Genomic DNA, 19,671 nt, shown 5'->3' with positions numbered 1-19,671 from the left:
AGTTACTTGTTTAATTTCATATGATTCATGTACTTTCTAATTTAAGATAAGTAAGTTTTTTTGGGCTAAAAAGATAAGTAGGTTTTATTTTAAAAAAATAAAATTATTAATAATAATTGGTTGTAAGGTAATTAATAATAAAAATATACACACCCTACTTTAATTCAAGACAAATTTATATATATATAAATTTAAATATTTAAATTCCCCCCTTATTTTTCTACTTGTTTGACCTCCAGCGTTTTCATCTTAATGGCGCGTTGAGGCTGAGCGACTAATTGTCCGGCCAGCGGTCACAATAATAGTAATAATAATATCGTCCCGTCTCACTTTTAAACATTTCTGTTGGAATAAGAAAACATTAAAATTATTTATCAAAAAATTCTTAAAATTCATTAACTCTAGTTTAAAAATCAATTTTTTTAGTTTACTCATATCAACAACTAATTAACGTGATATCTTATTAAAAAAAAAGCACATCTCTTCTTCAAATAACTTAGAATATGAATAGTATCCAAGCTAATAATATGAAATCTAGAATATATGATAATAAAGAGTTGCAATGACAAACACCCTTTGAAAATCTTTGATCATCCTCCAACACTTCTTTGAGGATTGGAGAATGATGAGTGATTTTTCCCTTCTTACTAAAACTATTGAAGTGTATGCTATTTGAAGCGTAATGTGTGTTTTTAATTTCATCCAAAAAATAATCAAAAATTGATGTTTGATTTATAAAATGTGAAAATTTTCATGTTGAATTAAAAATGGATGCTTTAATAAAAAATCTCAATAAATCATATCAAACAACATAACAAATATTTTATTATGATTGGCTCAGCATAATAGAAAGCCAAGCTAAACAAGAATCTAAAATCAACAATGATTAATTTATATTTAATTATATTAACAATACTTAATTAAATTCAAATGGGATTTTAGCTTCATAAGTGTGATTATCTGTCACCTTCGTAACAAATTTCATGAATAATAAGAACAATTTAAAAGGTTGGCAGATAGAGGGGGAGAATAAGAGGGTAAAATTTGAAGAAACAGCAAAGAAAGTTTCCATTTTCATGCTTCACTTTTACTGAATGTGTGTCATGTCACTTCTCATCACCAACCGCTGATAATTCCACGCCTTCTTCTCATAAACCTCACCATTCCCACTTCTCAGAATTTCATGTGCTTCTTGTGTTCTCTAATTCTCTCCAACGGCACAGCAGCGTCGTTGCGTTGCGGCAACCCTCTGTTGTTTGTCGAAGAAGGGGTGGATTGGTCCACAAAGGGTCATTTTAGATTGGACGCAAGGTTTCATTTATGGAATTGAGAAAACTTTTTGAGGAAATATATTTACATTGGAAGATTTCGACAATGGGGTCGAACTGTAGTTTGCTGACATCCGAGAAGATTGAATAGATTTAGTGTTTCAGTTGCTTCATTGCAGGATGCGCCATTAGGCTCGTCGACAGGTATTAATTGAGACACTAAGATTTACTTTTCTCCCTTACACTAATTATGCTCATCGTTTAATCTCCGCCAAGTTTCTGGGAATCTCCCGGGTGTAAAGAAATGACGGTTCCCGTTTGTCAATCTAAACATCTTTGTCTGCTGGCTAATATGAAAACAAATCCAGCTATACAAGCTAGTTTTCTTCATCTTGCTGAATTTCCCTATGATAAAACGGACAAAGTTTCAGTCTTTCTTGCTTGTTGGGTTGTTATGTGTTCTATAAAACCATTTTTTAAAAGGAGAAAAATGCTTTTCTGGCTACTTACGATCCATATTCTTGAGAAGTTTGAAGTCAACATTGCATTTCTCACAACTCCAGTTTATTTTTGGTTGAAAAGATGTGCTTGATTTGTTTGAAATGTGGATTCTGGGTCTGTTTATGCACTTTTTTTGGGGATAACTCTCTGTTTAACCTCATCTCTACCTGCGGATTAAAACCCGGTCATTGTTACGCATTGATTCTGAACTTGCCATCTTGGTTGTTGATATATTTTATGTTCTTCTACAAATTTGCAAGGCTGGATGTGTGATTGTTATTCTCAAACCTGATGACGGAATGTGAGATGAGGGACTTCGTTTTTTTTTTTTAAATGGTTATTTCCTTTTCTTGTTTTCAGCAAGCTTAATTTTCAAAGTTTTTAACATATGTTTCACTCAATCCCCACTCTCAAAATTTTTATTTCCTTCCTTTTAACACATGTTTCATTCAATCCTTTATAAATAAGCCTGTATCTGTAGACTTTTGTTTTGACATTCATAAAATATGAGGTTTCTTCTTCCTCTCCCCCCCTGCTGATTCAACATCAATTTATGCGAACACTTTACTTGAGACACAAAATTGCATTCTTAATTGTCAAGTTTTTACCTGCAGATATTTGGCATCAACAAAATGGCATCAGGTCTAAATTCAGGAATGTCCAAGAAGACATTTATTTTTGGTTTGAAACTGTGGGTATTAATAGGAATAACAGTTGGTTTGTTCATCGTGATAATTCTCGTGGTACTAGTATGTCTTACTTCCCGTAAGAGATCCAAAAGTGTCAATGGCAAGGTTCCTTTTAGCCATATGTTATCATCAATTTCAGAAGAGATCAAAGAGATTAGAGTTGATCAAGTTTCAGCTAATAACCATTTGCAGAATGGAACTTTTATGAGTCTGAATGACAAATTTAGTGACAGGGATTCTGAGAAGGTTTTGTTCCAAACAAAAATTGGGGATACCAGCAGTCAATCAGGTTCATTTAATCATATGGAGAAAGATGCTGCTGGTTCTCAATCTGGCGAAGAAAGCAGTGCTATGACCATTTCTGCTTACCGGTCATCATTGCATCCTATGACTGCACCATCACCATTGTCTGGTCTGCCTGAATTCTCTCACCTTGGCTGGGGGTACTGGTTTACATTAAGGGAACTAGAACTTGCAACAAACAGGTTTTCAAGGGAAAATGTTATTGGTGAAGGTGGGTATGGAGTTGTTTATCGTGGTGAGCTAATTAATGGGAATCCAGTGGCTGTTAAGAAGCTACTCAATAATTTGTAAGTTTTGGCTGGAGCCTGCAGAACCACCTTTATTTTAAAATTTCAGCTCTATTTTCTAAATTTTTTTGATTTTTTGTATCAGACTATCTGCAGAATCATCAAGTTTGCCTGAAAAATGTTGATGTCATCTTGCAGAAGACAAGCTGAAAAGGAATTTAGAGTGGAGGTTGAGGCTATTGGTCACGTGCGCCATAAAAACTTGGTTCGACTTCTGGGTTATTGCATTGAAGGGACTCACCGGTACCACATATTCTGTTCTGCAGTTTGTTTGGATTACAAGCTACATTACATTATGTCTTTGCTTTCATCATTTAATAATTTGATCTATGCACCCCATAGGCTCAAAATATTTTCAATGTCTAAACGAGAAATATGTGATCAATCTGAACTGTCAAGAAATTGTATTTGAAAAGGTTATTTATTCTTGATAAATCCATTATATAATTTCAGGTTGCTGGTTTATGAATATGTTAACAATGGAAATTTAGAGCAATGGCTTCATGGAGCCATGCGGCAATATGGTTATCTAACTTGGGATGCACGAATGAAAGTGCTGCTGGGCACAGCTAAAGCGTAAGCTCATTGTTGCCTAAAGAATTAATCTACAGCATAACCTAACTTTATCTCCAATGATCTAAGATTTTATATTGCAGGCTGGCTTACTTGCATGAGGCAATTGAACCTAAAGTGGTTCATCGAGATATTAAGTCAAGCAATATTCTAATTGATGATGACTTCAATGCTAAAATATCTGACTTTGGGCTCGCTAAGTTGCTTGGCGCTGGGAAAAGTCATATTACAACTAGAGTAATGGGTACTTTTGGGTAAGATGTTTTCCGTCTTATAAAATCCTATTAGAAAATCTGTCTGCAAATCTTTCTTTCTTTTTTTTTTTCATTTCAACAGAAATTTTCCTCTTACATGCTCACTTTGGTAGCCACAGTGATGTTGAATGCTTGTTTTGTATTTTTAATCTAATATTCCGTCTAACTTTTAGGTTGACAGGCCTCTTCATGGTCATCTCTTGCTTATAACCTTATATAAAATTAATTACAATGTGTGCTTACAATTCAGAATATCAAGTGATTCTTCATGCTTGAACATCAATTTATCAAGTCTGTTTTGAAACTGAATACCACCTTAACAAATTACACGCGCATTTTTGCTTCCAAAAATGACAGTCTTGGTTTTTGTTGATTAGAGTGGTAATACTGTATTTGACCAATTGTATCTTGTCCTTGTTAGCTAATTACATTCTCCTTTTTACACACGATTTGAATTTTTCAGATATGTGGCTCCGGAATATGCCAATTCTGGCTTGCTAAATGAGAAGAGTGATATCTATAGCTTTGGGGTATTGCTTCTGGAAGCAATTACTGGTAGGGATCCAGTGGATTATGGTCGACCAGCAGCTGAGGTGTGTCATCATTAGGACACCAGTATGCATTTACATCTTTAAGTAAATTCATTGTAGAGTACCTGTCAAGGGCTAGGGAACTTTTGTTCACTATTTCATATATTCACTTGTAATTTGAAAAATAGAACTCGTGCACAGAAAATCTGTATGGATTTTTTGCTTAGTTGGTTTCTGTTACTCTCTCGTCTTATACCATTTTTCCCCTGAAGACTTTTCCTTAATATTTATTTGAATGGATGTTTCAGGTAAATTTAGTAGATTGGCTCAAGTTGATGGTAGGGAGTAGGCGTTCAGAAGAGGTAGTGGACCCCAACATTGAGACTAGACCATCAACAAGTGCCCTTAAACGAGCCCTTTTGACTGCTTTGAGGTGCGTTGATCCCGATGCTGAGAAAAGGCCAAAGATGAGTCAAGTTGTTCGTATGCTTGAATCGGAGGAATATCCCATACCAAGAAAGGTTTGGCTTCTGAATCCCGTATCTTCTGTTTCAAGTCTCCTACATGGTGTGGCAGTATTGCGTTATCTTACCTTGTTCCTTGTAATGTATAGCATTGATGCATGGTGAAGTGTTTGAAACTAAATGGTTGCAATACTGTGGCTGAAATTCAGGATCGCAGACGCCGAAGAAGTCAGGCAGGAAACTCGGGGGGGCAGGAGCAGAGGGAGGCTTCTGATACAGAAAAGAGTGACAACTCGGATTATGGGTCCAACGGCAGAATGAAGCAACAGAGCTAAAGGCAGGATGAAGGGGTAATTCTTGCATTCTTGAGCTTCTACGAGTTGTAATGCCAGCCACATTTGATAACAAAGAAATCAGGAATTAGTTGGTGTGTAGATGGTTTGGATACTCATGTATGTGTTATAACGTAGCTGTAGTCTGTAGATGTTAGGACGTAGGATTTTGTGCATGAATTGAATATGACATTAAACAATTCTATTGCACCAGTGGTGTGTACAGTCTCACGTGATTTCATTTGTTTTCATTACATATTAGGAAGATGAGACAGTTCATGAAGCAAAAACGACCGACTATGTGGTTACTGTCTTTACCGCAGTGAAGCGGTTTATTGGGAGAAATTTCTCCAGAAGTTTAGAAAGCCTGCCTTTAGTCTCACTTGGTAGCTTACGGACTCCTAGCATTAAATAGTTGGTATTTCAACATTTTTGGAAAGATCCATCATGTAACTAACTTTTGGCTTGAGAAGTTTGAGTTGCCGTCTTAGGTCTCCTTAGCATGTATTTTATATTGCCCTTCTATCTAGTGTAGGCTACATTTACAAGTGATGCCCACTATAATAGTAATAAATGCATGCGTAGAAAGATATTTCAGTAACAAGCCCATGGGTACGGAGATATTACACTAATTACATAATATTTATTCTTTGAAAATTCTAGATAATTATTGCTATCAGTTTTCATCAAAGAGTTGATCCCTCCTAACTTGTTACATCACTAACTACTTTCTTAAATAATGAGAGTCTCCATCACTCAATTCAACTTGAGTTGATAAAATATTATTAATCATACCTGTAATTGTTGCTATCACTGGACAATTTTTTACAAATTAAAATTATTTTAATTTTACTGCCTTTGGACCTATTTATAACAATAACTTGTTTCTTATAAATAAGTTTGAAAGTAGTATTTGAGATAAACTACCTAAGACAGACTGAATAAATATAAACGTGATCTCTTGAAAGTCCAATGATTGAATTATTTGATTATAAAATTTAGAAAAATGATTTTGCAATTCCAAAAGCTAAAAAAATTATACGAAAATTCTTGAGTTGCAGTACACTAAACCCTCCAATAATTTTGCCTAAAGCTTTGAAAAAATAGCTTTTGTGTGTGTTATAGAGGAACTAGCAGAAAAAAAAAAACAAAGTTTTATTAAGCATTTAAAACTAGTGGCTTAACTGTGATGGCATCTTTGCCACCTACATAGCTCAATGCTTAACAGAATCGCGCATACACGGTACTTTCAGCTCAAAGGAGCTGCACGCCACTGTCAATGATTTGTGGTGTTTTATGGTTTAGGAATACTGGTTGCATGATAGATCAAAGGGTTTGGGAATCTACAAGTTGGATGGTTGCTTTGGATGAACAGAAGAACGAGGATTGAGTAGAGGCTGCAGAGCTTTCACTACAATGCTCATATTTGGCCGAAACTCAGCTTCATATTGCACGCACAGCGCAGCAACAGCAGCCATCTGTCACAAACAAATAATACTGAATTTTAAACACCAATGTTGATCTGAATCATATTTCATCACCACAATTACAACGTAATATACCTTTGCAACAGCCTTTGGAGGGTATTCTCCCTTTAATTTCACATCCACGCACTGCTTCACCTTGTCTTCACTCAGCTTTGGCGTTGCCTAATTCATACCAATGGACAAGAATTATTCAATCTAAGCAAGTATCCTAGATACATCCATGATGTCAAAATATAGTGTTTGTGTTTGAGCCTCATCATGTAAAATATCTTGTTTCAAGTACGAGTTTTGGAAATCACAAAGACACTATGATCCAAAATGTTAACTAACTAAAATCTCTCATATCTTAAAAGAGGAAGAAAATGTTGTCATTTAATGCAGTTCAGAATATGGGCACAGATAAATAATCAGCTTACTCTGGAGCATGATAACCAAAGGTTCCGAGAACACGAGTAGAGTGGAGACGAGCAGCCGTATCAGGGGCTTGATTTGACAAATCAAAATCGGCAACTTTTGCAACATCGTCTTCGAAAAGTAGTGTGTTGCAAGACTTGATATAACGGTGGATGATATGAGTCTCTGCTTTTTCATGTACGTATTCAAGTCCTCTAACTGCCCCCACTGCAATTTTAACTCTTTGTGCCCATGACAATACTGGACCCGGTTGCGCACCCTTCACACCTTTGCGTCCTATATATAAATATACAAGTTCCAGTTCTTAATGACTTTGTTTGTTACTATAAACTTCAGATTTCAAAACTATATGCATGTTTGAATGCTTCAGTCATGTCCATAAATTGAGAAAGAAAAAATACCTTCCAATTATGGTTCAATTCTTGAAAGGTTTTTCATTTGCTACTGATTATTCTCTTATCACTCAAAAACAGGACAAATGTGCATACGTTTCTATAAGCAACAAGAAGTCAAAGATTTAACCTGAGATTCAAAGGGCCAAAAAATGCATTTCCTCAATGAGACGAAAGGTTTAACTGACCGTGCAGAATATCATGAAGAGTTCCTTTAGGAGCTTACTCATAGGCCAGGGCTCGCAAAGCACCATCAACACAATAACCAAGAAGCTCAACAACATTTTCATGCTTTAGCCTGGATACGATCGACACCTGCTAAGTGACAAATCAAAGATAATGGGGAAAAAAAATGACACCATAGAACGTGTACTGCAAAGGTAATAACAAAAACCGGACGCATTTGAACCACACCTGAGCGAGAAATTCTCTTTCTGGTTGCCTGCTGGAATCTAACTTCTTAATCGCCACGTGAGGCCCATTTTTGAAAACACCATGGTATACCATACAGTATGCCCCCTCACCAATGAAAGATTTTGTGCTAAAACTATCGGTCAGAGACTTCATTTCATCAACTGAAATGGAAGGGACAGCGATTGGTTGAACATTAACAGTATGTCGAGTGGTCGTTGGAAATTGTCCGCCAGCATAGCCACTGGTCCCTGCATCGTGTACAGGAGTTAAAACCACAACAAGCCTGAGGATTTCGTGCAGATACGTTAATTAGAGGATACACTGTTCTAGAAAGAAAGGATTTGGGAGTCGTGGATTACCAGTGGGATGGCCTTGATTTGGCACGAAGGGTCCATTATCAGCAGCCTGGTGATCATCACCTTTTTTGCAAAAGTTAAAGCAGCCCATGATCCTCCAATCTGGAGACAAGTCCACAACATCGATATTCATTAGTAAAGATCGTGGCAATTATTTTTAACGAGACTAGGCACGTATTTTCAATAAGACGTATCCTTGCCTTCCTAAGATGATAGGCAATACTAAATAATCAAAGTAACAACCGAGAGTGCCATATCAGTCCCGGAACCAATAAAGTAGTGAAATCAACTCCAGAAGAGAAATGCTCTCAGTTACGGCGCCTCCGTGACTGGATTGAAGGATTGAAAACATGTTTTTGATTCCTTAAAACTCAGAAACAACTGAGCAATCAACCAAAGCAACGCTCAGAACAGGATATAAACTGGTCAAATACACTCAGAAACCAACAATCTGAGGAGCCAAAACCGAGAGAAAGGAAAAAAACCAATCTGGGTTTGAAAATTGAAAGAGGCACCTTTACAAATGCTCAGTGATTGCGCTTCTGCGCGACAGGCAACAGAGGCGCCGGACTAAAGTGGGCAGAAATTGATCAACGGGAGAAGGGAGGAAGCGAGGGAGGGGTGGGGGGGGCGAGAGAGAGAGAGGGAGGGAGGGAGGGAGGGAGAATAAAGGTAAGAGAAAAGGAATCCTTAGAATTCAGAAGAGAAGGTTCTGTTGGTGGAATGTCAGCTTGGTTTCTTCTCAGTGACGAAATAGGAAGGGCAAGGCCGCATACCGAGACTCGCCCAGAATAAGCGTTATTTATTTCAGGCAAGGCCAGAATTCCGTTTGCAAAAGCAGGATACGCAATTATAGAGGCGGTTTGTTTTCTATTTTTAAAAATTATTTTTTATTTTTAAAAACAGAAAAAATTAAAAACTTATTTAAATAAATATTTTTTATTTAATTATTTTTTAAAAAAATTTCATTTTTTATTTTTAAAAATAAAAAATAAAAAAAACTTCAAGTTGTTTTTATTTTATTTTTTTATAATATATTACATTTAATTATTAAAAATTATAGTTATCTTAATTAATTTTTATTATTAATCATCACCACTAACTATTTATAATCATTACTATCAACTCATTTTAAAATTTTAAAATTATTTTTTAATTGATATAATTAAATAAATTTTTATTTTATTTTATGTTAAAAAATAATTTTAAAAATTGTATTATAAAATAATTTAAAACTATAGATGATAATAAAAACAAAACAAGCTCATGATATTCTATGTTGTTTTTTCTCTATTTACTTTTTTTTATATTACTCCTATCCTAAATTATAAGATACTTTTAAAAAAGTTTTTCTATCTCAAAATATAAAATATTTTTAATATATTAAAATTTCATTAAATACATCAATTTTAATATTATTTTTTTATTAATTTTTGTTTTTTTTTAATATATCAAATGATGAATATTTTAAAAAATTTATATTTTTATTTTGAAAAGATAAAATTATCAAGTATCTTGTAAGATTTTATTTAAAAATATTTTATAATTTAAAATGAAAGAAATAATAATGAATGAAATGTACATGCTACAGCCTCGTCGTGAACAAGAATGACCTTCAATTAATATCCCTCACTCCTGCTTCTTCTTAATTTATTCCCCTTCGTCTGCGCGGCCCTATCGATGATATCCATAAACAGCAATCTTCAAGCACTTGATAACTCTTCCCCTTTCTTTTAACACGCTTCATTGGAGAGCTATCTTTGTGGATCTTTCGGGTAATGTGACGTATTTATTTCCCATGAATTTCCAGAAATCTCACCTCAAAATTTGCAATCTTTTCTTTTCTCTGTTTAAAAATATAACATATTTTTTAAAAATTAAAATGTTAAAAAATATAAAATATTATTAATCTTTTAATGTATAATTATTATTTTTTTAAAGTGCCTCTATTAATAAATATTTTTATATTTATTATAAGATATTTAATAGAAATAAATATAAAAAGATAGGGTTAGTTTAAAAGTAAGTAATTATTTTATTAAAAATGAGATTCAATTAAAAATATTTTATATTTTTAAATAAGATAAGTATGTTTATTTTTTTTTCTTTAAAGTTAACTTTATTTTTATAATACAAAAAATTTGGAATTCAGAAACCGAGGAATATTTTCTTTTCGCTTAGTAAAAAGACAACCGCCGAGTATATGGTAACGATTAAGTAATTTGTGACACGCTAAGTATGGTCGGCCGAGACGAATACAACAGCTCAAAATAATAATAATAATAGTAATAATAATAATTTTGCATGCTCTTCGTCATAGACCTAATCCATCTTACCGATGCTTCGTTGTTCAACTTAGCTAGCAAGCAACATCCACGTAATTTTGTTTAGGGCAAACGATCCACGTAATTTGCTCATCAATTTCTCAACTAGAAAAGTTTGGCCGCGGCATAATTCAAGTATATAAAAATAAAAATCTGCGAATACGCATCCCGTCTTTATTACGATATGAATTTTAACTAAGTATGAGCTCTTTAATAAATAAATCAAACTATTGATAGCTTATGAAGAGTACGGCTTGTTAATTTTTTTTATATTTTAGATAACAATATTAAATTATTATACTCAACAATAAAATTGTCCCAAATAAGGTTAGATGCATTTTTTTTTATTTCAGCTTGAAATTTACGCCTGCCGAAAATGAATATTACAGGTCTTAGTACATAGGAGTTAGGATCTACAGTTTTTGAAGTAAATATTTTCTAAAATTTAAAATATAAGCATTTTTTTTTACAAAAATACATATACCAATAAAGTCCAGTTTCATAAAAATATATATTATTTTTTTATTACTTTTAATCATAATCACCAATGAATTTTATGATGAATAAAAGATAAGTACATAAATATTTAGATTAACAAATATGAGGGGTGAAATAATGTAATTTTTTTAACATGTATTAGGTTGTTTATATTTTAAATTAAGATTAATTAAAAAAATATTTATATTTTGTACAGGAGAGAGTAATTTTTACATGGATTATGTAAAAAAATTTACATAATACTACAGGATCTATAGATTTTATGGGCTTATCGTTTAAATAAGTGTTTTTTTTTTTTTTTTGGGTGCATCGCTATCCTAGGAAACAAGGAGTAGCCATGTGTAGCAGTTCGATTTTCAAACTTTATAGCATGTCAACTGAGGCGCGCTGAAATAATTGAGATGTTACAACGACAACATGACGTTAGTTAGGGGACAATTAGTTAATCAGTAAAGACCCAGACGGATTAGAATTAATCTCAACAGTGAAGTGGGATGAACAGCGTTGGTTGGTAAACGGCCTAACATGCATTGCGTCAGTCGTAAAATTATACAATTAGTGATGCATTTATTAAGATATACCAAATATACAAAAGCTAAAAAGCAAAACAGGAAGCCTTTTGCAACACGTTACCGGTGGGATGTATACGAACAAATTATGTGTTGCAGAGCAGTAGAAAGGAAAGCGAGTGAAAGTGATGAGTGATTGATGTGTCAACTTTCGGAGGGGAAGCCGGATTTGCCAGGCCCTCCCTCAGTCGGCATCTTTCGCAACTATTCCATTTACATTGCCTCTCTCTCCTTTTTTTTTTTTTATTTTAAAAAATGAATCTGTCAAAATGTCATCAATCCAGAATGGCTATGAATGGGCTGCAGAGAGGGTTGAGAATTTGCTGGAATTTAGATTCAGCAACTTGTATTTAATACAGATATTAAGTATTTAGAAACAGTGAAAGTTAAATTAAAAATTTGAATAAATTTATTTATTTATTAATATTAAGTGAAATATAAATTTATACTTATTAATTTAAATTTTTATAATTCAGAGGCTATAAACACTCAATATCTAACCGAACATAAATCCAAATATATGCTGCGGGCAAGCAAAAGCATAGGGGTAGAGCCGTTTCGTTTGGGCAAACACGTCACATTCCGCTCCTTGATACTTGAAACCATGGCTCTACTTCTGATTTCGCGTCTTGGTCAGCTGATTATATATCTGTATATACGCGCAGCAAACTTTATCATCACATTCTACTCCAATCAAGTCCACATCACATTATTTTTTCTAATTTTACTGCTTGTGCCCGAAACAAATGTGCACTTCACGTTAGAGAGAGGGAGTCAAAATCTCACTTCTAAATTAACTTGAGGCAAACTTGTCTTTTCATTTTTTCCTGCCTTGGAATTTCGCTTCCCCGTCCAGATGAAGAGTGCTCGCTAGAATACCATATCTCTCTGTTTTTTATTTTTATTTTTATTTTTTATTTTTAGGTTATATGGCAAGCAAAAGCTTGAGAATAAAGAGAAAGACGACAAAGAAAACTGGAGATCAGGCCCTAGTGGCCGTGTCTCCTATCATCTGGCCAGCTGGTTTCTTCCCTGACTATGCCCATACAAGAAATAGGTACAGAGGGAAGTGTCAAAAGTACATTCATGAGCTTCTTTAACTAGTTGATCAGGTCATCGAAGATTATCTTTGTGACTATGGTAGGCTGCAACATCCCAATCACAATGTATAAGATGACTGATGACGCACGTCCTCTTCTCAGACAGTGTAAGTGCACCAAAAATGGTTTGTGAGGAATCCCTTCTCTGTCTTCAATTTATTCAATTCTTAGGATTTAACAGTAAAAGTTTAACAGTCAGTCTTCCAAACACTCAATCTGAGACAAGCTAATTTGAAGAAATACATTAAATCAAACGCATGTCATAATTAGTCTAGCGTTGCGTGTTTCTCGTTTTTTTATTTCTTCAGTCAGGTGTACATCTTATTAGCCTAGAGTTGGTGAAACCTTATTCTATATTTCCTGAATCAAAATATAAAAAATTGATAATTAATTTATGCTTACAAAAATTTTTAATTTCTTAAAAAGAATTCACATGTTTTCCATTTTTCCTTCGTAAATACTGTAATAATAATAATTAAAATTTAAATTCATTATTTTCTTCCAAAAAAAGGTAATAAATAAAATAGGTAGATAACTGAAAATACAACTATAAAAGTTAACTAATACGCTCTGTTCTACTTCTAACTCAGGCAAGATCTTTAAAAAAAATTCCTCATATTGTGGTCGGAAAAAGTGTAGGAAAAACGCATATAACAACATTCAAAGAAAAAAATCATATAAAATTGAATACATCCTTCAACTTGAGATGATTATTACATATATTGAGCTTATGGTTAATGACTGGGGGTAAAAAAAAAAAAAAAAAACGTCGTGAACGAACACAGAACAATAAATCCGAGGGAGAAAAAATCCGAAAAAGGGAAGGGACAGGGAAGGTGGAAAATTAAATCAAACACCATGGAGATTGGAGGCAAGGAAATGAAATAATTCAATCCGCAGCCTTGTCCCATTTAAGGGGCTTGACCACCTCCCATGTGAAGTCGGGGTCATCTCTGCCGAAATGTCCATAGGCAGCGGTCTTCAAGAATCTGCCATTGCCACCCCTCTTGAGATCAAGGTTGATAGAGATCATGCCTGGCCTGAAATCGAAGTTCTCCTTCACAATCTTAAGGATCTCCTTGTCAGGAATTTTTCCAGTACCGTATGTGTCCACAAACACAGACAAAGGTTCGGGCACACCAATGGCGTACGACACTTGCACAATGCACCTCCTCGCAAGCCCGTCGGCCACAATGCTCTTTGCGGCCTGCCTCACAATGTAAGCTCCACTTCTGTCAACCTTAGTTGGGTCCTTCCCGGAGAAGGCACCACCACCGTGGGCACCCCATCCACCGTAAGTGTCAATGATGATCTTACGCCCAGTGAGACCAGCATCACCATGAGGTCCACCGATCACAAAACGACCAGAAGGGTTGAGGTGGAAGATTGTCTTCTCATCGAGGTATTTCTCAGGAATCACAGGCTTGATGACATGCTCTTTGAGATCAGCTGCTATTTCATCGTTAGTCACCGTCTCATCGTGCTGGGTAGAGATGAGAACAGTGTGAACACGAATGGGAACCATGGCACCCTTGTCATTGTAATACTCGACAGTGACTTGGGTCTTGCCATCAGGCCTCAACCAGGGGCATGTTCCATTCTTGCGCACCTCAGTTAGACGAGCACCGAGCTTGGTTGCAAGAACATGGCTCAAGGGCATTAATTCAGGAGTCTCATCAGTAGCATAGCCGAACATGTGACCCTGGTCTCCGGCACCAATTTCCTCGGGTCTTTTGGACAGATGGCCGTGCACACCCTGAGCGATGTCAGGACTCTGCTGCTCAATGTTGACGAGAACCTTGCAGTTGTCAGCATCAAGACCAACATCATCCGAAACAAACCCAATGTTCCTGCAGGTGTCACGAACAATTTTCTCGTAGTCTACATTGGCTTTGGTTGTGATCTCTCCAAAGACCATAACCATGTTGGTCTTGGTGCAAGTTTCACAGGCGACTTTGCTATCTGGGTCCTGTTCCAGGCAGGCATCAAGCACAGCATCGGAGATCTGGTCACAGAGTTTATCTGGGTGTCCCTCGTTCACTGATTCGGAGGTGAATAGAAAAGTCTCCATCCTTGTAGCTGCAGAGACACGCCAAACGGAAAAGGAAACAAATATTAGCTCAAGCGTTCACATAAGACAAATTGCCATGGTGCATAAGAATTAACAGAATCCTACGGAAGTGCCATTTTCAAACTACGGCTTTAAATTCAACCCAAAAAAAAACAAAGTTCTAATCACAACATGCTAATTGGGCCACCATCCATTTGCCAAATCTACTATAAGTCTAGCGCAAAAGCTACCCTATCATGAACTTGCCAAAAAGCCATCCCACTCCTCGTGACAGAACACACTGGATGATAGATCAAACTATTAAAGCCACAAGAATAATCCATACTTTCTGCCCCAAATCTTAACTTGCTAGCAAGAGAAACCGCAATGAACATGCATATTTGGGCAGATCTGAGAGCCTACAGTAAATCTCTCCGCAAAGCGTAGAGTAGTAACCTTTGCATAGTAACAAGTCCCAGAATGGAGTTCAGATTTCGATTAACAAACCAAAAGACGACAAATACAACTTACTTAGCATAAAACCGGTTCGAATAACTAGGATCGACCATGCTGAAGAAAAGTAAAAGTGAAACAACCCATAATTGCGAAATCCCAAAGCGAAAAAAGAGATCCCTGTTATGAATTTACTTAAAACGTTCACATAAAGCTTCACGGTAGAAACTAAGAACTGTTCGAAGCATCGAAGAAGGACAAGAGTTCGTCCACTTAAGTGAGAGGAAGGCAAGCTACCTTGCGAGGAAGAAGCAGCAAAGAGACGTGAACAAGGAAATACGCGCAGGCTGCTTGAACAGGATACTCCCCCGGGACTGCTCAAGCGGTGCAAGTCTAAACGAGGCACTGGGCATGCATTTATAGGGCAAGGATCGATGGAGCGTTCTCGGACGCGCAAAATCCCCCAAGCTGGAGTCGTCCACTTCCACGAGCGATCCGCATGGACGGCTGAGATTAGCTTCTCGGATTGATCTGATCCGTCTGAGGATTAGGAGGAGTCGGTGAGAGGAGATATTCTTGCGTACACCGCGGGTAACATACAGTTCCGCAACACCCACACGGACTTCAATTAATTTATTTATTATTAGCTTCATATTGTTATTCAGTGGAAGGCTAATAAAAAATGAAAATTTGACCTTGTCATATTGCATTATTTTTTCATTAATTAATGTGCTTCTCTAAATTTTTGACCTGATGAATACTTTATGCACGGCCACCTTCTAACTGACCTTCCTAGTTTTGACTCTCTAATCTAATGTGGCTCTCATTCGCTTTGATGATGTTTTTTTAAGATTAATCCATTTGATTACATTGCAGTCTCCATGGTCATCGATGAAAGAAGAAACAGAGGGAGGTTGGGCAGAGTGGCGGAGGAGTGTGGCCGGGCGTGTTAGTTTTCGTCTTTCGGTCAATATGATGATAAATGTTAGACATGTGGCAACACGTCAGATTTTAGATATCACGCGTATTTATTTGGCATCACTGCACTTTGTTAGAATTTGGCAAGAGGGCAGATTTCACGCTCGCTAATTGCTCTGATGATGTCGCATTTATTATTCAATGTACTTTTACTCGAATTGAAGTTGCCCAGAATTTGAATTCCAGATTCAATTTGTTTTTAAAGGAAATCAAAATTGTTTGATTTCAAATTTGAGTGTATGAAGGGGAATTGGGGCAGGAAAGACTCGAGTCATGACCAGCCAGGATTGCGACTCCAAGCGAGGGTAGGTGAATTATGGTGTGATTTCACTATCGCCAACCAACCACGTCCGCATCCAAGAAATGAAACGGACGCATCACACATTTCTTCAATTTTAAAGGTGTTATAGAATGTTTTTGAAAAATATTCTGTCATTATTCTTTATATATCATATTTAATATTATTATATAATTATTAACCATTACTGTATTGTTTATTTCTTAATTTATATAATATACCCTTCATGTCAGTAATATATACAATATTTTTTAATTTTTTTTTTAGTTTATCTTTCTCATTCCTAATAACTTTCATGGTATTAGAGTCATGGAATATTATTTTTTTATAATAAGTTAGTTTTAAAGAGTGTTAACCTTCCTTCACATCAATGTTGTCATCCTTTATTACAAGTTTAAATTCACCTCAAATCTATTTTCGTATATCCATAACATAATTTTGATAAATCAACATTTATGGATTTGTTAATTGTTAGATCATGCTGAAATTTGGTCAACAAGTACAAAACATCCAATGCGTCATTTTTAACATCAAATCGTTGATTAGTTGCTTGGTAAGAGAGTTATTATGTTCATACTATAGTCTTTGATTTAGATGTTTTCCACCCTTCATTCTCTTTTGTAAACTCTTTTTCCTTAAAAATGAGAAATTTAAAGGTTGCTCAATTTATCTTAGTTATTTTAAATGATTGCAATTACCATCTTTACTTAGAAAAATATGATCTTGCTCGACTTACTTTGAATCCTCTCTAATTAAACTTGAAACTTTATTGCACACTCATCTCCAATTCTTCTAGCTCATCCGCTGCCTTTCCTACTCATTGGTAAATTCACTTGATATTTAGACTCTATTTGCTGCAATCATATGGCAAGTCACAGAAATTCATTCTCCTCTATAACACTTAATTATATTGTCTATCCTATATACACTACTGATAATTGATATTAATATCAATTTCAAAGTTCATCGGTTGCATCATTATAGTGTCTAGTAAGGGATGGAGTCAAAAAAGAGTGTAGGAGGGAAAAGTATAATTTCCAATATCTTGAGGGGGTGAATTATAATATGTGGGAGACAATAATATAATATATGCTTCCATATATACAAATACATGCATTTTGTTTAGAAAAACTCATATACTTATTATACATGTAAAAAATTTGTTTTCAAATAAATTGAGATATATGTACTTCCCATGTTTGCAAATGTAAGACATTTTTTGAGGAATTGAATGTTTAAAAATATAAGGTAGTTTTAGTTTTTTGAGGTGTAATTATTACATTTTTTTTTCAAAAGTATCCCTATTAATAATGACTTTATATTTATTGTAGGATATTTTATAAAGATAAATATGAAAAAATAAGGTTAGTTAAAAAGTAGGTAACTACTTTATTGGGGGTGAGATTCGATTAAAAATAACTTACATTTTTAAATAGAGGAGTATCTTTTATAAATTATTTAATATATATAACACATTTTTCTTATTAATATTTTATCATATTAAAATTTACATGTCATAATTTAATTGAATAAATATATACTTCTTACGATTTTTTGGGAGGGGGTAACCCCTTTTTCTTATCATATACTTCCCATTAGAAATATAACCTGTTTTCAACAATAAATCGTATATCATCAATACATATTATAGTTTTCCCTTTTTTAGCCCAATCTTGATTTATGATAAGTGGAAAAAAAACTATAAATTTACCATAAACAAAAGAATCTAAGTTGATAAATATGATGGGTGGAATGAAAAAAAAAAACTACAAATATTAAGTTGTTTATATTTTAGATCAAGATGAATTAAAAAAAAATAACTTATATTTTAAACCAAATAGAGTAGCTTTATCTCTGGTGTATCCATATAACAAGATGACATGAAAGCATAATGTTCGTAGGAAGAATCTCAAGACTAAGAATGTGACATAATTGCAAATGGGTTTAAAAATTTTAAAATTTTAGTTCAGTCTAAGAATAAAAGTGAAGATAATTTTAATTGTAAAAGTGAAGATAATTATCAAAGTACCCTTCTTTTATTATACAAAATCACTACTTGTTAATTTTTTTACTTTACTTATTAATTTATTAATATAAGTTGCAAATTGCATGAGTTGGCATGTCAATAATTATATAAGACTTGATATCAGTTGTTCAATTATAAACAACAATATCAGTTATTAAATTACTAACTTTATTTGTTAATTTATTGATATCAATTATAAATTGTTGATGGGTCTTGTAATTTATTATCAGTTATAAATTACTAATAAGTCTTGTAATTTGTAATTGATGTTAGTAGATTAATAAGTAAAGCTACCAAAACAACAATTAATGTTATTGTTTGTTTGACAAATGGGTGTAATTTACATGAAATATTGATAAATTAATAAGAGAAGTAAGAAAATTAACAACTAATAATTCTACATAATAAATAAAAGGTACTTTAGACAATTGAAATTATTTTTACTTTTATTTTCTTGAACTGAGTTAAATTTTTAAAATTTTTGAGACCCATTAATAATTATATCACATCCATAGTCTTTATTTGAAATTCTCCCATGTTCCTAGCATGAAACTGAAAATGTAGCATTAAGAAGGATCAAAGGCCGTTGATATAGATTGGTTGAAGTGGAACTTGAGTCATGGAGTCAGTAAGGGGTATACAAAAAAGGTAGATTGGGCTTCTCTATTTGGATACATTTGTTGGGATCTTTAAATTGATAGGTGTAAAAAAGTTTTTTATATAGAGCATGTAAATGTTACTAATCTGTATGCTCTAGCTTTTTTAGAGCTTGTGCAAATTTAGATTTAGAAAAGTTAACACCTTCCTTGGTTTATGAGAACAAACACAACCAGGGTAGACCTATAGTTGCAAGTAATGCTATCAAACTTGAAGTCGATAGGTCTGTGCTTGCAAATGGTAGCAGGGGATGTGGCAGAATCATTTGGGACCATCAAGAAAGCTAGATTAAAGGATATAGCTATAAACTTACAAATGTTCCGCCAACGTTAGTTGTAATCTCCTTACTTTATATTCACCATTAACTTCAAAAGCTAAGGTAGTCAAGAATCTAAACTCAAAAAGAATTGTCAAGTTTTCACAATTAAAAATGATCCCATACGCTTTTAATTTT

At 34.3% G+C, this 19,671-nt stretch overlaps 3 protein-coding genes across 4 annotated transcripts; 1 reads left to right on the top strand and 2 right to left on the bottom strand.

The window, feature by feature from the left end:
• The first annotated feature begins 1,078 nt into the window (after positions 1-1,078).
• Positions 1,079-5,708, top strand: LOC129319240 (probable receptor-like protein kinase At5g18500). 2 transcript variants are annotated; one of them, XM_054964242.1, is made up of 9 exons: positions 1,079-1,472; positions 2,384-3,048; positions 3,187-3,291; positions 3,502-3,624; positions 3,705-3,875; positions 4,339-4,468; positions 4,714-4,926; positions 5,079-5,219; positions 5,464-5,708. In XM_054964242.1, the coding sequence occupies exons 2-8, from the start codon at positions 2,402-2,404 to the stop codon at positions 5,202-5,204; spliced, it is 1,515 nt and encodes a 504-aa protein (XP_054820217.1). In that variant the 5' UTR covers positions 1,079-1,472; positions 2,384-2,401; the 3' UTR covers positions 5,205-5,219; positions 5,464-5,708. The 2 variants fall into 2 exon arrangements, with proteins under 2 accessions (XP_054820217.1, XP_054820216.1); XM_054964241.1 differs by having other exon boundaries at positions 1,081-1,472; positions 5,079-5,708.
• A 1,055-nt stretch (positions 5,709-6,763) lies between these two features.
• On the bottom strand, positions 6,764-9,009 carry LOC129319335 (pto-interacting protein 1). Its single transcript, XM_054964368.1, is given in 6 exon segments — positions 6,764-6,850; positions 7,105-7,378; positions 7,683-7,809; positions 7,909-8,156; positions 8,268-8,366; positions 8,780-9,009. Coding segments are annotated over 5 exon segments (753 nt in total). The 5' UTR covers positions 8,356-8,366; positions 8,780-9,009; the 3' UTR covers positions 6,764-6,834.
• A 4,397-nt stretch (positions 9,010-13,406) lies between these two features.
• Positions 13,407-15,710, bottom strand: LOC129320616 (S-adenosylmethionine synthase). Its single transcript, XM_054966144.1, has 2 exons — positions 15,556-15,710; positions 13,407-14,834 (listed from the first exon to the last, which is right to left on the bottom strand). Exon 2 carries the CDS (start codon positions 14,824-14,826, stop codon positions 13,645-13,647), a length of 1,182 nt encoding a protein of 393 aa, XP_054822119.1. The 5' UTR covers positions 14,827-14,834; positions 15,556-15,710; the 3' UTR covers positions 13,407-13,644.
• Between the last annotated feature and the right edge of the window lie 3,961 nt (positions 15,711-19,671).

Source organism: Prosopis cineraria, unplaced genomic scaffold (genome assembly GCF_029017545.1).
Source record: "Prosopis cineraria cultivar Desert tree isolate PC_DT_omini unplaced genomic scaffold, ASM2901754v1 PC9, whole genome shotgun sequence".
NCBI lineage: Eukaryota > Viridiplantae > Streptophyta > Magnoliopsida > Fabales > Fabaceae > Prosopis > Prosopis cineraria.
This window is presented reverse-complemented; position numbering and strand designations above follow the sequence as displayed.

Bases quoted from the DNA above. Each gene is read 5' to 3' on its own strand.
- LOC129320616 (XM_054966144.1), bottom strand. From the start codon at position 14,826: ATGGAGACTTTTCTATTCACCTCCGAATCAGTGAACGAGGGACACCCA.
- LOC129319240 (XM_054964242.1), top strand. From the start codon at position 2,402: ATGGCATCAGGTCTAAATTCAGGAATGTCCAAGAAGACATTTATTTTT. The intron at 3,049-3,186 runs GTAAGTTTTGGC...GTCATCTTGCAG, and splicing joins AAGAAGCTACTCAATAATTT to AAGACAAGCTGAAAAGGAAT. The intron at 3,292-3,501 runs GTACCACATATT...ATATAATTTCAG, and splicing joins TGCATTGAAGGGACTCACCG to GTTGCTGGTTTATGAATATG.